Here is a 21957-nt window from a genome sequence, read left to right on the forward strand (position 1 = left end):
TGATATGAAGGAGATGAGTGGGAGAGAAGAGTGGAGAAGAGTGGAGATGAGATGAGATGAGATGAGATGAGATGAGAGTTTGGAGAGACAGTGAGAGAGAGGCCCGGATGTTGGCCCGGAGAAGGCACGCCTGCAATTTCAGCAACAACACAGAAACCGCCACCAGTCACTGCGGCGAGAACAACACACTGCGCCTTACGATATTCCGTTTTCATTCACCGTCAGGAAGAGGCAGCAGTGAGTCTCCTGCACTTGGAAACTAGAGAATTGAGAAATCGAAGGAAGAGCAAGCGGGGCTATTATGGTAGTTCTTCCAGATGGTTTGGTTTACTTCTCCCTCACAGCTGGCTGTTTGTATTTAAGAAGCTGCTAACGTGCGTGTCATAGACTGAAATTGCCTAATATCAACGGTAGTGCCGCTTTTTGTATATATGACACAGCGTCTTTGGTTCCCGATGGAGAGAGAAGGAAAGGATACCCACCCTTCTTCATCTCGTCTAATGGAGAGAGATAGAGATACTCTTGCTTCGGCAGCCAGGAAATACATAACCAGAGAGGTTTCTCCCTCAAAACCTCTTTAAAATCAAAAAAGAGAAAAAGAAAGAAAGAAACAAGATCGAAACCTACATAGCTCAACCATGTCAGGCAAAACATTATAACTGGAGCATGAGAATCACTCCCGTGGCCAAAAAAGAAACTAGCCTCAAAAACCAGATAACCATAGCTTTAGCAGCCAAAGCACCAAATATGGTTATTATTTGGCAGACAAGAAAGAAAAAACAGAGATAGCTAGATAGAGTAGGTTCGAAAGGGACAAAACCTCCTTTCAGGTCGAATTGGGTATAAAACTCTCTCCGCATATTTAGGAAGCAAGAGGGCTGCGCGGAGGTCACCTCTCTACCACCAGTTCTGTCCTCGAAGTTTTGTTAGATAGATAATCCTGCTCTTTAACGTCGTTAATATACCATTGCCGGGTTTGAGGTAGGGTTGGCAGCCCCTTTTCTCAGTAAAAAGGTTAACCAGTCACAACCAGACGCCGACTCTCCCATCTCCAGATCCTCAACCTGTCTATCAATAATATTGCAACAGAAGAATCAACGCTCACAGCGTTCCCGGTAACCCCGTACTGCCAGCCACACCCTGTTCCAACCCACACCGGAGAAGACGGAGGAAGATAATATTCTGAACAGGCACCAGCCAAGCCAGCCACGGCGGACTAACTGTGTAGCTAGGGAGACAAAAAAAAAAAAAGAGAAAAAAAATTGTACAGAGTAATGCCTAAGGAAGTGCGGGATCTGCAGATGGAGGGGCTCCGTACGGAGTACTTTCCCGAGCAATCCGAGAAACCAAACCGATTCACTGCAAGTTTCCTCAACATGCGTGGTGAAAATTTTGCGGGCCCAAAGCAATTGCATATTTGATGGAAATTACTTCGGCAAATATTTTCTTGCATCAGATGTCATGTGATCATACAATGCTGGTCTCACCTACCTCAGAGTACATGCAACTGTTATATAGTGAAGGATACTCCTTTAATTAGTTATTATGAAAACGAAAGACACAGCAACAATCGATAAAGGTTATGGATATATAGAGTAAAAGAAGCAAATGAAGTTTTAAAAAAAAAAAAAAAAAATTCGGTAATAAACGGAGAGACAAGTTTAGAAGATAAATTCTATGAAACCCCCTACTTGTACAGGGTAGACATAAATAATTATATATATCCAGAAATTGGAAAGCGCGGATTGAGCAGAGAGCTGGTAGACGTAGAAGAAAAAAAGAAAAAAGAAAAACGCAAAAAGGATTGCAATCTATGATCAGAACAAGGGAGACAACAAGAACTAACCTTGTATAATAAAAGCATAAACAAGACAAAAAAGCAAAGTAAAGAAAAGAAAAGATTGAGGAAAAAGATTACCCCAAATGTATCCATGCATACCATACCATGCTATACCATGCGCATGTCATCAGGGTGCTTTTCCACTTCAACCCACACTACAAAGGAAAACCAAAGAAGCCACGAAATCCCTAAACCCCTCACTCCGCCCCTCACTCCGAACTCATGACCAAACATCCTCCTGATATGACCCATTGTTCCGCATATGCTTCACAAGCTCCTCGCCCTTCTCCGGCGCCAGCCCGCGCTGCTCCGCAATGATCTGACCAAGGACCACATTTACCTCACGCGCCATGTTGGCAGCATCACCGCAGACGTAGAAATTAGCCTTTTGGAGGAGGAGGTCGTTGACAAGCTTGGCATGTTCGCGCAGCTTGTGTTGGACGTAGACCTTTGTGGAGGTCTCACGGGAGAAGGCGGTGATGATTTGGAGGGAAGAGCCAAGTTTTGACGATAATTCCTATTTGTTTTGTAGATGGTTGTAGTGGTCAGTATGGCAATCTTTGCAAATCTTTTTTGATTGGGAGATTGGACCGGGAGGGTCGCGATGAAAGGTTTAATGGGTTTGGATTAAATGATTTTTGTACATACCTCCCACTCGTCTTTATACAAGAAATCCTCCTCGCGCTTTCTGCAGCCGTAGAACAGAATAGTTGGGCCGACGGTATCCCCCCTCTCAAGCTGTGCGGCACGCTCCTGAATAAACCCGCGGAATGGCGCGACACCGGTACCAGGCCCAACCATGATGACCGGTTTGGCCGGATCTGACGGGAGCTTGAAGTTGGAGTGGCGCACATGGACGGGGACATGGATGCCGTCATATTTGTTTCGGGGCCCATTGATGGCGTACGTTAAGCCGTGCGGGTCCGGGTTGGGGTCACCATGTTGCTTCTGCTTCAGGGCCAAGAGATAGTTTGTCGTGACACCTTTGAGATTGTGCGTCGCGCCTGGGATACGGAGGGACTCCACGATGGCGGTGACGCTTATCTTGTTCTTTTGTAACAGGGAGGAAGACGAGATGGAGTAGTATCGCGGTTGGATTTTAGGGATACCTTCGATGAGCAGGGAGAACGGGACGTCTGAGAACGGTAACGAGGTGACGCTTTGCAGGGCTTGAGCAATGTTCATATACTGGCTGGCAATCTTCTCTTGGAAGTAGTCCTTGTCGCTTCCTAATCGTTTCAACTCGTTGCGCGAGGATTCGTCTGGGGCGAAGGCTGCGAGAGAAGCGACGAATTGACGAGATACGGGACCGCAGATTTCCATGTGATACCTTATGACGGCGTCATACGTTGTTGGGGTAGGGAAAGGAACCTTAGCAGTGACGTCCAGAGGCTTGATCTTGATAACCATATTGCGCTTATCTGTAATTCCAAAAACGGTTGCGAACCGGTCTACCTCTGCTCCGGCATTAGTGGGCCAGATGGCAATATGGTCGCCGGTTTGGTAAGACAGTTTGCTTCCCTCAATATTAATTTCCATATGTAGGCAGTTGCGGTCCTTGACGGTAAAGAGCTCCCGAGACTCGACGATGGGAGCAATGAACGGGTTGTGTGCGTGGTATGGTCCTTTCTGCTGGCCTTCGAGGTGGTTCTGGTTCGGTTCTCCGAGGTAGACATGGTCGGCCTCGGGAGACGTTTCTGGCTCTTCAATAACGGAAAACACTGGTTCGTAAACGGCCTCTCGTTCTTCCAAGTTCATTTCCTCTGATAGAGCCTTCCACATTGGTTCTTTCCAGGCCAGATAATCTTCTTCCATCGTGCCCGCACCGTCATCACCTTCGCCAGCTTCTCCGATTCGTTTGGCCCCGAGTTTCCGCATAGTGGCATCGACATTTCTTACCATCGAGTTGAAGTGTTCATAAGTATTATTTCCTAAGCCAAATGCGACATATCTGGTGGAAGAAAGAGGACTGTCATCTGGTCCTCCGCCACCCTCAAATGCGACATCTTCTCCCGTAAGGAATTGGTAGAAATCCACAGCGTTATCCGTAGGCTCGCCTTCGCCGTAGGTGGCCAAAACGAAAAACATGACCTTGGCTTCGGGGAACTTATCCAGATTCTCATAGTCGTAATCTTCCAAATCAGCAACCATTGTCTTGAGGCCGAATCGCTGGGATCCCTCCTTGGCCAGCCGAGAGGCGTAGTCCTCTGCGGTGCCGGTCTGGGAGCCGAAGAAAATCACACAGTTCTTGCCGGTTTCGTTTAGTTTCTCGATGATATCTCTTGACGCTCCAGCTTTCGAACCATTTGCGGCCGCAAAGTTCGTTGCATAAGGGTCCTTGGTAAAACCCCATAATGAGCCCTTTGTGAAATAAGCGACGGTACCAACGAGGATGGCCATCAAGACCACCATGTCCAAAGTATCGACTGAGGCCATGGTGAGGAAGTTGGACACCAGACGATGTCAAGAAGAAGACAGAGAGAAGAGAAGCAAGAAAGAAAGGGGCGGGGGAAGCGAAGCGGAAAGGAGACCGGGTAGGCGGCAGAGAAAAGGCAAATTCGGTTCCTGAGCAACGAAAAATAAACAATTGTCAGTTCGATGCATCTCCCATAAGGTAAGAAAGGGGAAAAGGTATTCTGAAAATAGGTGTGAAAATGGTACAAATAAAATAGTAACGCACTACGGAGAAGTTAGTTAGTAAAATAAAATTAATCAACTAAGTCTGATTCAAAAACGGATCTCAGGCGACACTGAAATCGCCGGAATGTCCTCCGCACCGTGACCGGGAGATCCGGTGAGGGAACAAAGGAAATAAACGGCGATGGCCAAGGACAAGACGAGCGGGATTCTTTATTTCCACCGCCTACTGCTGCGCGATCAACGAATGGAGAGGTCGATAGTGTGCTGCAGTTGGGTGATGCGGAGGAGTTGTTGTTGACTCCTGCGAAACCGGGAGTAACTTTCTGCGAACCCGTTGTTTGGGCCGCGATCCGTGCCTCGGCTAGGCCAGGGTTAGTAAGGGCCCTGAGGCTGTTCTCAACCTGCGAAATATTGCAGCGAATTTTGTGGGTTTGTGTTTGGAAAAAGCCACCAAATGTCGACCATACAATCAGTTCGCCTTCTCTCGATACTCATCTATATATACTCTTCTTTTCCCAGCCTGCTGTTGCTCGCCAGATTTATAATTGTATCAGCGCCACTGTCCCGGGCGTGTTTGCCAAAAAAGACATGACAGCATCCACCAAGTGTTTGCGGGAAGCAGATAATCGTTAATGGGGCTCTGTCCATTGATTTTAGCTCTATACCCTTGCTTGAGGATACCACGAGAGTGGAGGGCGAGAGAGTTACGTATGAAAAGAGGTACACGAAAATTAATACAATCCTCATCAAGGACAGCGATTTTCCCAATGTCCCGCGAGCTGACTACCACGCCATGCGGCATGGGCCATGGAGCGACTGTTTGCCTATCGAATTCGGCCACGGTACTGATCATCCGGAGACTGTGTTCAAGCTGGCTGCCTGGAAGACCAAACGCGTACATCGTGATGCTACGTTTCTTTCTAGGCTAGTAAACAGTGATAATATTGTCCGCTTGGTGAGCATCGTGACCGTCGAGGGTCGTTTCGCTGGGTACGGAATGGACCTACTCTACGAACTTCGCTCTCCTCTTGGTCCTACGACGGAACGGCTGAAGGAGATGTTACCGGACTTTATTCAGGAGACAGTCGAATACCTCCATCAAACTGCCCATATATACCACTGCGATATTAGGATGGGTAATATCATGGTAAATGGACAGGGTAGGTTGAAACTCGTCGACTTTGATATCGCGGAAATAGATGTATCGGTTTCCCCGCGCACCTACTTCCCTACCGCCCAGTTCTTTCTTGGTATCTGCCAGAGGCTCGATTACCTTGACGTAGGTATGTCCGTCTTCCCTATGTTTATGGTGTTGTCGGATACGCGTGAAGAGATACCCGCCAACGCCCTTGACCCTTTGAATTTCTACATCGACAATAACCTCCAACGCCCAGCTTACTTTCAACATGTACAAGACACGGTTCAAGGGAAGCTGCGGGCACACCTGGAATGTCCAGATGCGGAACTTTCCATGCCCTACAATCACGGCGAATGCTGACACGTTGGATACCTGTGCAAACTGCTGGAGAAAATAACACATGACTGTTCCTCCATCATAGTGCCCATGGTAATAACTGCTTGCCTACTTTACCCCACTTCTTCAAATGCTATTTGAAACTTTTACTGGAGGCGGATTATCCCGACATTCGTTTTTCTCTCTGTCCTCTACGATCTTCGACGGTGGAGACCGCTTCGTTCACTGCGGAAGAGGGAACCGGTATGGCTAAGGTTATTGCTGCGGTAGCTAGGAGGGCGAGGACGGCGGAAATGAGGTGGAGCTTCATTTAGTATTCTTATGATCGACTGGGTTTACATTTTTACCCTTCAGGCAAGTTGGGTCGTGGTTCCGTGTGGAGGATCTCAGTTTTGGATCCGTCTTTCCTACTGCGGCTTCAATTCTCGGGCTTTTATACCTGGTCGAATAAGCGGCAATACCTCATCTCCTTTAATGGAGAAGACTCTGCTACCTTTTTATGTTTGTACGAGCGCTCCATGGTGCCAACACCGCGGTTGCTGGTGAGAAGTGGAAGCCATGGGCCACTTCACCTCGTCGTCTATAACCGAAGACAGGAACGATGCTTGTACGCAAACTCCCGTCGATTAGCCGGTATATTTGACCCATAAACACTCCTATCATCAACTTCTCATCTATGCACGCTCTAATGTTCTTCCCAAAACTCGGACTCGATCGTTTAAAATAACTAGATAATAGGCTTCTAAATCTCATAAATTCGGTTGCAAACGGTAAGTTGTGTTCGACATACGGCAATGGGCTCGCGGCCCATTTAACTGGTAGAGCCTGCTAACCCAATTTCGATCTCAGTCTAGGAGTGGTAGTTAGTTACTGGAAAGCGATGTTAGATTTCAGGGCTATGAAATTATAGCCAGTTCCGGCTGATTGGGAGATTCGTTTTTAGTAATAGCATAGATCACATCGACTAGAAAAATCTGAAATTATGGATTCGAACTTTGTAAAAGATAAGTTCATATAGTTATATCTAGTAGTTATCCAGGAGATTTCTGAACATGAAATTGAGAACACCAACCTCCACTATAACTACGCTATACCAAAAACTGCTGTTGACTTCCCCTCCTGCAACATTACTCGTATCTCCTTCACCAAGTGGACATGCTGAGGGGTTTTACAATGATACGTCAGCCGTCGGCCGCTTGTTATTTGACTCGCCATTTTCTTTGGACCCATCTTGCATCCAAATCGTCTCGTCATTGTGCACCTCACTCCACAGGCCATGCAATGACGCCCAAGTTGGCTCCCTGTCAGTCTTCGTTTCCTACAACATTTATCAATTAAATCATTTACAAAGACAAAGATGAAGGTTTTGATCCGCATACCTACACCGGCGGCCGGTGGCTTCGTCACGATAAGCTGGAGAGGGACTCGCGCTACATCAAATTCAATTTCAGCGCCCTTTGCCCGAGGGTTCTTGAGCTATGTCCTGGAGCTGAGTCGATCACAAGCTACCAGAAGACGGAAGGAGGCTTCAACAGGGTCTTTATTTTCACCCTGAGTAATGCCAAACGGGTCGTGGCTAGGCTTCCATTCACTCTGGCGGGCCCGTCGAAATTAGCCACGACCTCTGAAGTTGCCACGATCAAGTATCGCAACGCATCAAAATTGATAACCAACTCGTTCATAGTGCAAGCAAAGACCAGTATCCCTATACCGCCAATCCTCGACTGGAGCAATGATTCTACAAATTCCATTGGTAGCGAATATATTATCATGGAACATGCCGCTGGTGTTCAGTTACACAAACAAATGGTCAGATATGGCGGCTGATCAACAAGTCAGATGCATAGATGCGATTTACTGGAAGGCTAAAGAAGTGGTTGACATATTTAGAATTTCCCGCTTTCAGGAGCCTTCTTTTTTTGTCGATAGTCCACTGGATTCTGGTCACAAAACTCCTCTGGACGAGATGTTTTGTATCGGACCTCACTACGGATCTCGGTATTGGGATTGCAATGTTAATGAGCTGAAATATTATCATAACAAAAACCTAATAATGGCCCCATGTAAGTCTTAAGGCTCTGGACAACTTTGATCAGTCCGCTTACAAGTCAACCTAGGGGACTAAATCTTGACCACTATTGTGACGGTCCTCATTGATGCTGGTCTCTCAAGGATCCCACCCAATCGAATACTGAGCTTGAGAAGCGACCCCAGTTTTCATGGATCTACTGAGTTGCACGTCAACCTCTTGAAATACACCCGCACCGTCCTGAAGAGAATGTCTACAGATTCTCAAGTCCAGTCTGGTGCTACTCCAATGCTCTGTTCCCACCCCTGATCTACATAAACGGAACATATTTGTGTCGGAAGATGACCCTTCTATTGTGACCGGTATTATTGATTGGCAATCGACCAGCATCGAGCCGGCTTTCTGGTATGCGGATGAAGTACCAGATTTTGCCGAGCCTGGAAGCCTATGCGCCAAAACATTTGCAGTTTGCTCCCAGGTTCTCACGCCAAAACTTTCTGGCCCCAGGCTGATGGATGAAAATACTTTTCGACCGTTTCACTACAGCTACAGGACATGGAAGGACGGCGCCGTGGCTCTTACCCACGAGCTAATTGAAACTTCCCGAAGTTGGAAGGAGTTAGGACTTGCAGGTTCCAGCCCATACCCTCTACCTACACAAAAAGAACTACCGGATCACGAGAGAGAGTACAGGCTTTTTGTAGCAGCCCAGAATTTGAAACGCGATCTGTCTAGCCTTCTCAACACCGCATCCGATGGATGGGTTCCTCTAGAGGATTGGGAAGAAACTAAATCAGGCCACCGGGAAGATTTTGACAGTGTGTTGAATGCTGTATTGACGAATGACGACTCAGACTATGACGGGCCAGTAAAAGACGAAAAGGTCTTAAGATCAATCTGGCCATTTGATCTTAATACTTAACTGCCATTATGGCCGAAGATACGTAAATAGGAGGCAGAGAAGGCCAATGAAGGAATAGACACTGTCTTTTCTAGTCGCTACTGTTTTGCCATCTGAATTAGAACGAATGCAGGAGAGTGAAGAGGGTTTGGGAGACATTTAAGTTTGGTGTACTGTTATCTTGGCTTCTGAACCGCCCGGTTTTTGCCATCCTGTGCTCTGCCTCGAGCTTACCACCAACCTTCGAATTGGAGTCGTAGAATCATTATCAATCATTGACTTTCATCTCAAATGTACGTCACAATGTCCGTGTCTAGTCACTCACTTCGTACAAGTGGTCATTGACGAGAAACTATTGTTTTGGAGGAAAGGGAAGGAGGCTCTCATGATGTTTGTTGATCCAGTGCTTATTTAAATCTAGAAACTAGCACCTTCGGTTGTGAAACTTCAAGTATCAATGAGGGTACTCTCAATGACATCAATAACTCTTCCCCTGAGCTCTTGTTGTAAATGACCAACCAACCAACCCGTCTCCACAGGCTTATATCAAAAGATTCTCGATATGGCTTGCAAGGAAGACAATCTTTACATCACATATCCTTCAGCCGGCTGAGTACACTGTCCAGGTTCCGTCCAGTAGTGCTCGCGTTCTCAGCAAAATTTGCTACAGATATTATCAATCGGTATCCATAAGACAGAAAGGATTTGATGACTGGATCGTACCATCAAAAGTTCCATCTAGAACTATCTCATGAATCTTCCCACTCAAGAATAAAGTTGCTGGGCTTGTACTTGGCTCTGTTTGACGAGGGATCTGACTTGGGATATAGAGACGGGGATAACTTGATGATTCTAGCATTAAAAACAAACTAGTTATTAGCACTGATTATACAACCACTCACTCACTCACTGATAACTTACCAAACCCAAAGTGTTGTGAATCATGGAAAAAAGTAAGTTTACATCTATCTTCAGCATTAACTTAGCTGCAGAAGCTGATGTAACAGAGCTGGCAGCGTGGAGTGCACTTCCAACCCCTAGATCAACCAAAACATAAGTTTCTCCTAGATTGCTAATAACAACAGGCACCTTCCTAGTAATCAGATTTCCTTTCATGTCATGGATAATGAAACCCGTTGTGACCCGATGAAAATACCGTGTGGTATGAGCACTTCTGGTGTAGTGTACGGAGGAGAAGTGCCGAGAAGCACTGCGAAACACGTCGAATTGGATTAATTGAAGACTCAGGTCAGTAAAGGAACAGAAAATTATTTCGCATTTGAAGCGTACAATGAGCTCAATAGGTCGCAGAACACATTCGCATGCCAGCCCTCCACCTATATCTGACCTTCTCGAGTCCACCCCGCAGAGACGCGCGTCCTACGAAGAGCTACTCGGGAATCAGATAAGGGTGGTGTACAACATCAAAACTTGGAATAATAGTTTGCCAACATGGCAGCGCTCTTGACGAGTCTTCTTCTGCATGGTCTGGATGCAAGCCCATCACATTGCTGCAAGGCAGGCGAAACAGAGGCAGGCGAAAATGCTTTATTTGCACCGAACTGTCAGGGCGTTACCTTGGCTGCTATCATTATTGAGCTCTAGTACCTTATGGTTGCCGGGTGCGGCTGTATGGCCCGTGGCTTCCTCCGCGTATGTTGGTTTGCAGTGAAAGGCTGGTTACTGCTTGGATTTTCAGTATCACACTTCCCCTCTGACAGCAAGAAGCTGACAGCTGAAGACTATCATTAGCGGCTCCGCGAGGAGAGTTGAGGTGACAAGAATGGTGAATTTGCTTAACATATGCGATTGTTTCAGTTTGTAGACAGTGAACTTTTTTCATCAACTATCATGCAGTTCTCTATCTTATCACAAGTGGAGACTTGCACCACCATGACATCCACCGTAGCCTGGTCTGCATTCCAATAGATGAGTGACTCTATTGATTAGCCTCATTCAAGGATTCTTTACCCACAAAATATTTTCAGTTTGTCTGACAATACTTTGAGCCAGGGGCAGAAATCTGAGCATAGCTTCAGAGAATCCCACCAACAAATAGAACCCAGCAGCCTGTGATGAATTGCCAATATCTTCCCACAACAGTCAAATCCTCAAAGATGAGGTGTAAACTGGGCTGATTAGAGACATCGTCTTGAAAGTCTAGTTCTAAGAAGCAAAGTTAGCAAATATCCCCTTCTTCTTCACCTTTTTTTTTTCCATGAGGAGAGAGGAAACCGGGGTATGGACTCAAGTACAAGCCATCATTACAAGGGCGGCCATGTGATTCCTGCCCTCTATTACCATCAACAGAGTGTCAGAGCCATTTTGCGACTCTGTCCATCAAGTACATATCTGACATAACTGAGCTGTCATTTATTACCGTGGCGGAATTCAATAATCCTTTGTCAAACCCGTTTGGGCCCTCAATGATTGACTGCCTGGGAAGGCCAGTATTGAATGACAGTAAATATTGCATTTACCGGTTGAACCCAAGGTCAAGAATTGCAGATTTTGTGCATGATCTTGCAGACCAGGAGAATGTACAGAGGACAGAAAAATAGACAGCATAAGACATGGAAGGACCTGATAAGTCTGCAGAAATGTGTCTGGAGCTGACAGTGAAGAGCAATGCATGACAAAGTCAAGTACTCTCAGAAGTTTGTAATGATGTTTAGAAGCAGGCGGGCAATCACAGACATCATCCAGATTGATCACAATCATAGTGAGAAGTTTTCAGAAGCAATCAAACACAAGGTTAGGTCTGAAGAGTCAGTACTGCTGATGTCAATTATAGCCCAAGCGATCTCTTTATACTTGACCACTTTCTGACTGGTCACTTTCTAGTCACCTCAAAAGGGTCAAGAGGCATCACCAACAAAAGAGAACACTAAGACAGATCACACAAACAGATACCATTTCAGGCAGTATTTTTTCAATTGGACAAAGCAATTTCAACTAGTCATGTGTTCACACAGCCTGCTGGTGGATTCACCCGTCCCCCATACCGCGCCTCGCCGACAGAGTGCCATCGCAAAGGGCGGGACCCTGACAGGGTGCTGCTTGGCAATAGAAGAATCATCCTGTAAGGTCAGTCCACATCATAAATCCAGTAGCAAGAGCCCACCCAATGCAGTGGAAGGGTCAGTAGTTTCTGTGGAGAAGTGAGAGAGTGAGGCATTAGCAGATCACTATCTCAGAATAATAATGCATGTCCAGAAGACAGTGCACATGGCAATCAGCACCCAATACAAAAGCCAGCTCAGAGAGTGCCATATCATAACCTATCAGGTATTCAATGACATCACAAGATTGATCAAGTCCGTCAGTCAAGTCATATTCAGCATGGAAAGTGTCACCAAAGCACATATAGACAACATCTAGAGACATAGCAAAATTTTGAGGAGAACAGAGCATTTGTAGGCCTCTCAAGCAATGGGATTGTAACAACAGGGCAACCAAGGCAGACGGCTCAACCTGTAGCCAGACCAGTGGGGATGGGCGAGGAGCCGCCGACAACGAGGGTTTCAGATGGGCGGGGGTGCAGTGATGTGATCCGGAGATACCATATCGTTTCACCATCACGCAGTCAAGCAGATGGTCCAGGCGAGAAGAAAATGCAGCAAGGAGAGTCAACGGTGGTCGAGCGACGCAGCAAGTGTTTATATAGTTGGAGGGAAACAGCGGGGGCAGGCGGTCAGGGACGGCAGGACCCATTCTAGTTTAGCGCAGAATCAAGGCACACTAAACCCGAACAAGGGTAGGGAGCCGAAAGCGGCCACGTCGGCAGCCAATGACAATTGTCCCACGCACCGTCGTCAAAAGTATACAGCACTACGGAGTAGTCCAAGTATGTTTGATAGCAGCATGGCACGATGGTCCGTGAGAACTGAGTATGAGGCACTGAATTATGCGTTACACAGGCTCCAACCGTTCAATGGCCTTGGGTGGATCGGAGTTCCCCAAGGATGGACAGCAACTCAAGGGGATTGTTTCGAGCGGCAGAGAGAGGGTTGGTGGAGATGGCCATTCGCTGTTTCCGGGCGCTTTCAACGTCTCAGATGGGGGTGAAGCGGATCCACTCGATGAATTTTGTTCGTTAGGCCAAACCCGGGCTAAACGCAGCAGCCTCGAGGGGTTTTGTAAAAGTTGTACACAGTAGCATTTCGAAATGGCAGGTAGAAGAGCATGCACCACACTGCTGGATCCTATCAATGGGCCTGGGTCGAGTGGATGGTTCTGTTTCGTATTTGCATCACGATCACGGTGGGATGGGGCTAGGTGACGCAAGGACCGGAGTTCCATCCATCCCCCTTGGACGAGTCTATCAACGGCCAGGAATCCTAGCACCTAGCCAGCGGAGTTTCTCGATCTTCAATCCTATTCGAATCAGAACAGCGTGCATGAACCCGCATCAGCCTTGCTATAGCTCTTTATTGTTTGATTGTAGACTGGAGGCATTGGCCCTTTGTTTGTCCTGGCCAGCAACAAGCCCGGGCCCACCGCCGCCTGGTGCCAGCGTGAAGTAGACAAGAAGCCGAAAAAAAGCCAAGTCGGTCCAAGCCCGCGCTGGAGGCCTGGACATCTGAACTTCTCCTTGCTCCTCCTTCAACAACCCCAACGCGCTGTGCAGGTGCTGTGTGTCTTGGAATGGGCTGTGAAATCAACGATGCGAGGAGATAGATACTCCTTTGCTCCCCTCTCTTCTCACCGTTGCTAGAGGAGGCCGTTGAAGATGCAACAACATACCCGTGAGTATTTCTGAGGGGTCCCTGCCAAGCCAATCCCAGCGCTTGCTGTTGTTCATATGGGCGACTTTCTTACCCACTGGTCCAAACGTCCATGAAAACCGACATCATCCACGGATTACAATTTTCCTAGTGATCGTAGGTGCAAACAACGGCTGACTCTTATCTCTAATCCTTGTACAGCCAGTCCTCACCCGCTGCGGCTAGTCGTTGGCGGCCATGCGCTGCCCTACAGACTAGATGAGCCCGTTCTCACCACCTCCCAGCCGAATGTCCACTCCTCGTCCGACCGTTTAGCTTCCAGAAACCCTCCCGCGATGAAGTCCCATACTAGAGACCCATCTGCTGCCCGCGGGAGAGCTACCGACTCTTCTCCCGGTTCCCTTCAACCCCTACAACCGCAACCACAACCCCGGCTACGTACGCAGTCACACTCCAAAAGCCCCGAGTCCGTCGGTACACGATCAGCTACAAGTCTAGATGGCGAAGGCCTCGAGAGACGACCTTCCAATTCGGCATACGGACACCATCGCCAGGCCTCAATAGTCCATGGAAGCATCCAGCACTCGAGGAATGCAAGTTTCGCAGCTTCTTCCGCTAATCCCGGCCCTCTAAGCCCGGAAGGAATTGCTACTGCCGCATATGGGGTTTCCCACGCCCTTGATTCCCCTTTGAATGGAAAACGAGATCCTCAAGAATACTCTTCTGGATATACTGGGGCCGGAACCCCTGCCACTGGCCACATGCAGCCGGCGACCCTCACAACTATCCAGGATAATCACCAGGCTGAAATCGCAAGTGAGCCATCTTCTCAGCGTAAGGCAACTACAAGTGGGAAATCACGACGAGACCATTCTCATCATCCATCACATTCTTCCAAGCATTCACAAGAGGCGAGGACTGTTGGAGAATATGCCCTCCACCATCTGTTCAACTCGGTTTGTGTTCCTCTCCCTTAGGAGAAGCAGATATCTAAACGATTACCACTAATTATTGATATATACATTTCACAGTTCGTTGGTCAAGCGGATGAGAAAATAAACCAATGCATTTTAAGTATCGGTGAATTTGACACGCCCGTGGAGCATATTTGCGGCCCAGGTGCGGATCCGATTTTTGACCAACTCATTTCAGCCCTGGGCCACATTGCAAAACAAAAACCGAAACCCTTGATAGATACAATTATGGTTTGGAGAAAGGCCAAGGGAGAAGCTGCGACTGCGGCTAAACAAGCTGCCAGCCATGTAAGCTTTCCTGATATGGTTTTTTTTTAATCACATTTACAGGCTTCCCCTCGACCTGGCTAACCCAATGCGATAGGCAAAGCAAGCTCCCCCATTTGTGGCGGCTCTTTCGCGCCGCAATACTGAACCTACGCAACCGGGGCCTGAAAATCAAGATTCCAGCACGATGCCGAACAACTCACTCCTCTCTCCGGTATCGCGCCAAGAAGACGTAGTACTTGCTGAACGGCGTGCTACAGTTTCCATATACCTCGTCTGCCGCGTGTTGATCGAAATTTTCAACCAGAGCACGCTGCAAGCCATCACTACTGAAATGGCAGAGAGGTTAGAAGACATTGTTTTCGGACAATTAAAAACAGTCGATCCGGACCAAATTGCTGCATCGCCACTTCGAATGGCAAACTGGCGAATTTATGGCCAACTTTTGGGCATTATGAGCGAATCTAACTTTGACAGCGTTTCAAATAGATTCCTTGCGGAGCTGAGCCAATTTCAGAAGGATGATTTCAGATTAGCAACGACGAAGGAAGCGGAGACGAAAGCAGAGCTACTTGTATTTGGGATGAGGCATCTACAAATTAGGACATCCCCAGAGGATGCTTGGAGTAGGTCTTGTGACTTTTTGCTATCCGTGGCGAGATTATTCGTCAATTCGCACGGCCAGTCCTTGAAACAAGCATATTGTCAAATCCTCGAATCCTTCCTCCTACCAATTGCTGCGAATCTTTCCTGTGACCTTACATCACCCAAGTGGAGGGAACTTGTTGATCTCCTCGTTCCACGCTTATCTCAAATCCTCCCGAAACCTCGTCATTGGAATAGTGCATTTCCCCTTTACATACTGCTGTTATGCGCATCTCCCAAAGAAGCGTTCTATTCCCAGTGGATGCCTGTGATAACCAGTCTCCCACAAAAGCTAAAAGACAGGCCTTCGCGAGGGACTGCCCTGCAGGCAATCTGTCGATTGCTTTGGACTTACCTTTTTCGCTATCCTGATCCCCATAGCAACCCTCTTCGAAAAATAGATGAAATCACGCGAATTGCGCTCCCGGGCGGTAGGAGAACGTATTTAACCACGGAGACTGCGGTGGCAGAGCCGTTGACGCAACTGGTTCGGATGGTCGGCTATAAACATCCTGATATGTGTTTCAGAGGTGTAATCTTTCCGCTGGTTAACTCGGACCTCATCATGTCCGGCAAAGAATTGAAAATCGAACAAATGGAGCCGGAAAAGATGGTTATTGGGATCCGCTCTTTTCTAGCAATAATGGCCGATTTGGACCATGGGGGCCAAGAGCCACCACCGTTTCCGCAAGACTTTGCCGTTATGGATCAACCTTTTGCCACATCTTTTCCCTTTGCCGACCCGCGAGTACCACTGGACCATCTAAACCCGAACAAAAATGTCCTACATGAGACCGTTTTCCGTCCTGTAAATACCGCGAAGCTGAGTGAAAATTCCAGGAAATTTTACTACCGCTTCTGTGAAATATTAGGCAAGATCACCATCTTATGCGATAACACTTTTGGTGGCCAGGCAGCTTTGGATGAGAAGTTTGGTGGCGTCACTCCCAAAACCCCAATCACGGAAGCCTTCAGCTTTGGAAGAAGGGATGATCATTCGAACGGCCCTGATCAAAAACAAGCCTTTTATGATTTATTACATGTTGCTGTCCAAGCTCTCCCACGATGTCTTTGCGATCACATACCTTTCAATTCTTTGATAAATTTACTGTGCACAGGAACTGCTCATGTACAGTCTAATATTGCCACTTCTTCCGCCGAATCTCTCAAATCCATTGCTCGCCTGTCCCATGCCCAACATGTTGCAATTGGGTTCGCTCGATTTATATTCAATTTCGATGCAAGATACTCGACCATGTCTGACGAGGGGATGCTGGGTCCGGGCCACATCGAGTCCACCTTGAAATTGTATGTTGAGTTAATACAGATTTGGATTGGGGAAATTAGACAAAAGAGCAGAGATGCAACTTCGGAGCCGTCAGAGAATGGTGGAAGTGGAAGCAGGGGGCTTCAGCTGGATTTGTCAGCTGTCATGGCCCATGTAGAGGAGATCGAATCCCACGGGCTGTTCTTTTTGTGTTCGCAGTCGAGACGAGTTCGTGCGTTTGCGATCACTGTTCTGCGGCTTGTTACTGAGTTCGACAGCGCCCTGGGCAAGACTGGGAAGGATGTGCCCCGTATAATTCAGATTTTGGAAGACGCCTCGTATAACGTTCTAGATCTGAAGGATGAGCTGCTCACTGTTGCAGAAAGAAGCCGCCTTCAAAAAGGGAAACAGCAAAATGGGCCACAAAACACCCTCATAGAGATCTGCAGCAGCGAGGTTTCCTATGACTCTACCTTGTGGTCCAAGGTATTTCCGAATCTCATCCGGATCAGCTTTAGAACTTGCCCATTTGCTGTAACCTTGGGGCGAGAAATTGTCTGTGCTAGATTAGTTCAAATGCACAACAGCATCGCTGCTCTCGCTGAAAATTTTCAACCGGGACAGTATGGCTCTCTTGATATTGCCCATGGTCGACCGGTTCCCCGTAGCAGCAATTCGCCTGACATCTTGGTTGAGCAGTGGAAACTGTACTTGATAATGGCCTGCACTACCATCAACACAGCCGGAGCACAGTCTCAAAGCCAACTTGCCAATGCTCAGCATGCACGTAAAACCTCGAAGGCGGGCCAGCATCCCCAGGATAAAATCGGTTCTGCTAGAGCATTGTTTGCCACTGTTATTCCTCTTCTCTCCGCTGGCCCTGACTCGATTCGCAATGCCATTGTTGTCGCCCTTGGTTCTATCAACAAGAATCTATATCGAACACTGCTAGAATCGTTGCAGTATGCGGTTACTACATGCAATGAAGAGGCCCGAGTCCGAATTGGAACGCACAATAGGACCCCCAGTAGCCCCCGGCGAAACAGGAGAACTGACAGGCTGCGAACTGAAGTCACCAACGTCTACAAGGTAACATCTCACTTTTTGAAGGAGCCGGAGGTGTACAATGACGACTGGATCCTGAATAACCTCGTAACGTACACGAAAGATTTGCGGATATTTCTCAGTGACGTTGAGGTGCAAAATGACCTTGAGTTCCAAAGGCTCAGATTTCATTATTGCGGTCTATTGGAAGAGCTATTCGAGGGTATCAATAAATCCAAAGACCCCTCCCGCTGGATGCCGTTCGAGTCTAGGAAATCTGCATTTTCACTCATGGAAGATTGGTGTGGTTATTCTCCGAACCAGTCCCAACTTGCTGCCCGGGAAGAAAATATGAGGAAGCTTATGATTGCGCGGCAACGAGAAGCGTGGGAGGCTCGAAGTACTGCAGCATTGGAAATCGAGAAGCGGAATCTGCGGACGGCTGCGCTGAGTGCTATGGCTTCTCTGTGCGGTGGGCCTATCAAAATAACTACGGAGAGCAAAGCTACCCTCCAATTCGATATGCGTCGTATGCTTTCCTGGATTGATATTATTCTTAATACCGTGAGCGACAAACTGCACGCCATTGGCCGACGAGCTCTGAAGAACTTGATCGTCCATAATAAAGACCTTCCGTACCTATTAGAACAGTCGATCGAAATGTGCTATATCTCTGAAAGCCCGAAGGCATTAGAGAGCTACTTCGATGTCGTTGCACAGGTTCTGATGGAGCACACTGATTATCCATTCGCATTCTGGAGAATCCTCGGGGCTGTTCTTTTCGCCCTGGGAAACGCGAAGCGAGAAATCCGAATGAAATCTGCACGCTTGTTACGGACCCTTGAGGAACGGCAGCAGAAAAGCTCTAGGATTCAGGACTTCGACATTAGCATATCCGATAAGACAACCGCTGTCTACAAGCTAGCACAATTTGAAACTTCCAAACGGTTGGCGCAACAACACGCTGACCTAGCATTCACCATATTTTCCGAGTTTTCACTGCACTTCAAGAAAATCCAACCTGACACTCAACGGAACATGGTAGCAGCTATCCTTCCGTGGATTCAGGCAATAGAGCTCCAAGTGGACCCGAATGGCGGACCAACAGCCAAGTCATATATGCTCCTTGCCAATCTCTTCGAGATCACAATTCAATCTGGTAATGTTCTTCCTAACGAAGTCCAAGCCCTCTGGCAAGCACTTGCGACCGGGCCTCACGCGGGCAATGTGCAGCTGGTTCTCGACTTCATCATCCAGCTCTGTCTGGAGCGGAAGGAACAAAATTTCGTAGATTATGCGAAGCAGATCATAGTATTCCTGTCTACGACTTTGGCCGGTTCTAAAGTCATTGAGTTTTTTCTGATGCAAATCGTACCTAAGAATATGGTTCAAGAACGGAGAGATCCACTCCCTCCACCATCCGATTTGAAAAGCTTGCCCTATGTTGCCGACCTTGGGACTGTTTTGCCTGTTGGTAACAAGCAGGTAGGTTATTGTTAAAAAAGATCTTCATTGGGTATATTTGACGTCTAACAGATCTTGCAGGCTGGATTTTCCCTTGGTCAAGTTTCTCTCATTTTCCTGGTCGACTTGATGGTTTCGCCTGTTACACTTGGACTGGACAATGTTATCAAACTTCTCCATACTGCTCTTATTTTCTGGGACCATTACACTCTCACCGTTCAAGAGCAGGCCCGAGAGATGCTTGTCCATTTAATCCACGAACTTGTCGCCTCGAAAATCGGTGATTCCCCTGATGGCATGCGGACATCTATTGAGGATTTTGTTGAATGTATCCGACGGGGGGACACCGCTGTCGTTTGGGACTATGAAGACAATAATGGCGGCGAGGATGACCAAGACCCTAGCAGAGTTCCTGTGTCTATGCATCGGGTGACTCAAGATGTAGCGAATTTCTTCTCTACTGCCTACGAATCAGTGAACGATATATGGGCGAAGGAGGCGTTGAACTGGGCTACGTCCTGTCCTGTCCGTCATCTTGCATGTCGATCCTTTCAAGTGTTCAGATGCATCTCAACATCCCTTGACTCGAGAATGCTAGCGGATATGCTCGCGCGATTGTCTAATACCATTGCCGACGAGGAAACCGATTATCAAACCTTCTCGATGGAAATCTTGACCACGTTGAAAATTATCATCAATTCTCTTGCGCCGCAGGATTTGCTCCGTTACCCCCAACTCTTCTGGACAACGTGTGCGTGCCTTAACACGATTCACGAGCGCGAGTTCATGGAGAGTGTTGGCATGCTTGAAAAGTATCTGGATAAGGTGGATATGCGTGATCCGGCCGTTTTAACGAAACTCCGGGAGAGCAAGCCACCCAAGTGGGAAGGTGACTTTGAGGGAATACAGGTTCTGATATACAAGGGCTTGAAATCTGGTGAATCGCTAGACAAGACTCTGTCCGTTTTGCATCGGCTCACTGCCCTCCCCAATGACGAACTGGTGGGTGACAACAACCGACTACTCTTTGCAATATTGGCAAACCTCCCGGTCCTCCTTCACCAGTTTCATCTTCCAGAACGGCCGAAAGAAGTGGTAGAGCGCGCGAGGCTGCTTGCTTCAATTTCTGAGAACAACGGCTATACTCGCTTTTCTGACTGCTTATTCGGCTTCTCAAGCGGCCATTATAAGCTCAGTCAAGATTTTTTAGTGGACTCTGTCGAAGCTATTCGGTCCTACTACTTCCCTGAGCAGGAGGCGCAAACGCTTATTTTTCTCATTGGGTTACTTACGAACACGACGGCATGGTTTCGAATTATGACTATGAAGATACTGTGTACCATTATTTCTGAAATCGACATGCGTCGTCCTGAAGTCGCATGTTATGGACCGGATCTCATATCCCCGTTACTTCGACTACTTCACACTGATTTGTGTCCCCAGGCCCTGGAAGTGATGGACCACATAATGACCGTTTCCGGAAACCCAATGGAACGCCATCACCTGAGAATGAGTATGGCTTCCGCATGCTCATCTCGAGCCATCCGCAAGGAGTTTGAACGCATCCAAAGCCTGTATGGAATACCTGAACGAACTGGCTGGTCTATCCCGGTGCCCGCTGCCCAGTCTGCCCTGACGAGAAACAATGTTCATGCTGTTTTCTACACTTGTGCAGAAGCTGATGGATCAGAGCAAACTCCTGCATCCCCTGAAATGGAGTTCCACGTGGAGGAATACAACAATTTGTATTCCCCGGGTCTACGAGCTGACACGATGAAATCTTTCGACACACAGAATGACGGAAACATGGGAGACCTGCTGCAGAAACTGGACAGCCTTGATGACTTCTTCGACGAAACTGAGGCGATTCCGCGACCCCTGAATTCGATTTCAGGCACTACACTGCACAGTTTCGTAAGCGATTTCCACGACGCCAGCGCCAATCTCTATGATCAGCAAACCGCTCCCCTGCTACGAAAGTCCCTAGCTCGAACAGCTTCATCTTCGTCCTTCCAGAACGGCCTTGCTGAATCTAGACCAACAACCAGCCGCACTGAGGCAAATGGGATGCACTCGTCTCCTTTAGGTGTGAACCCCGGCCTGCCACCTTCCCGGACTTCAATGCACACACGATCTGTAACATCCCCCGCAAACGCCTATCCGTCCAGCAGCCAGTCATCGATGCCAATGTTCGGAAGTTCATCAGCAATCCCATTCCTATCCGACGACGAGCTGGAGGAAGCCCTCTCAGACTCCGACGATCGTTTAGTCCTCGGCCAACCAGCGTCCAACTCAACCACATCTCCCCGCCACGGCAATGAAGGCCCTTTTTCCCTCGAGTCCGTTATCCGCAGCAGCGTGCGTCGCTTGACTGGCGGCACATCCTCTTCCAGAGAGAAAGAACGCCAGAGGGACTTGTTGAGAGCTCAGCAACGTGCGTTTGTCCATACAACCAGCTCGCCACGCGTTCCGAGGGTCCCACAAGAATATCTTACAGGTCCATCGGGTGGTCTTCAGGGTGCCGCGGCAAGCGGTTCCAGCACTACCGGTGCCGCTTCGAGTGACCCTACTTCTCCAGGGCATTGAAGCAGCATCATGAAATCACATTACCTTAACTATATAATCTATTGCGTATCTATGATTCTTCTCTACCCCATCTTTGTCTGGCAAGATACCCTGATCTCT

General features: G+C 47.9%; 4 protein-coding genes across 4 annotated transcripts; 2 read left to right on the forward strand and 2 right to left on the reverse strand.

Annotated features, from left to right (window-relative positions):
- Positions 1-2060: 2060 nt before the first annotated feature.
- HCAG_01088 (NADPH--cytochrome P450 reductase) lies at positions 2061-4276 on the reverse strand (the record flags this gene model as incomplete). Its single annotated transcript, XM_001543992.1, has 2 exons — positions 2061-2357; positions 2489-4276. The coding sequence occupies 2 exons, from the start codon at positions 4274-4276 to the stop codon at positions 2061-2063; spliced, it is 2085 nt and encodes a 694-aa protein (XP_001544042.1).
- A 291-nt stretch (positions 4277-4567) lies between these two features.
- HCAG_01089 (predicted protein) lies at positions 4568-6474 on the reverse strand (the record flags this gene model as incomplete). Its single annotated transcript, XM_001543993.1, has 5 exons — positions 4568-4688; positions 4812-4841; positions 5146-5405; positions 5598-6062; positions 6394-6474. 5 exons carry the CDS (start codon positions 6472-6474, stop codon positions 4568-4570), a joined length of 957 nt encoding a protein of 318 aa, XP_001544043.1.
- Positions 6475-7235: 761 nt separating this feature from the next.
- Positions 7236-8905, forward strand: HCAG_01090 (predicted protein; the record flags this gene model as incomplete). Its single annotated transcript, XM_001543994.1, has 4 exons — positions 7236-7257; positions 7306-7763; positions 8243-8388; positions 8530-8905. 4 exons carry the CDS (start codon positions 7236-7238, stop codon positions 8903-8905), a joined length of 1002 nt encoding a protein of 333 aa, XP_001544044.1.
- A 3573-nt stretch (positions 8906-12478) lies between these two features.
- Positions 12479-21858, forward strand: HCAG_01091 (conserved hypothetical protein; the record flags this gene model as incomplete). Its single annotated transcript, XM_001543995.1, has 10 exons — positions 12479-12731; positions 12805-12975; positions 13339-13514; positions 13602-13632; positions 13813-14567; positions 14643-14873; positions 14950-15478; positions 15899-16805; positions 16845-19293; positions 19354-21858. 10 exons carry the CDS (start codon positions 12479-12481, stop codon positions 21856-21858), a joined length of 8007 nt encoding a protein of 2668 aa, XP_001544045.1.
- Positions 21859-21957: the final 99 nt, after the last annotated feature.

The sequence above is a fragment of the Histoplasma capsulatum genome, genomic scaffold (genome assembly GCF_000149585.1).
Source record: "Histoplasma capsulatum NAm1 scaffold_1 genomic scaffold, whole genome shotgun sequence".
In the NCBI taxonomy this organism is placed as follows: domain Eukaryota; kingdom Fungi; phylum Ascomycota; class Eurotiomycetes; order Onygenales; family Ajellomycetaceae; genus Histoplasma; species Histoplasma mississippiense.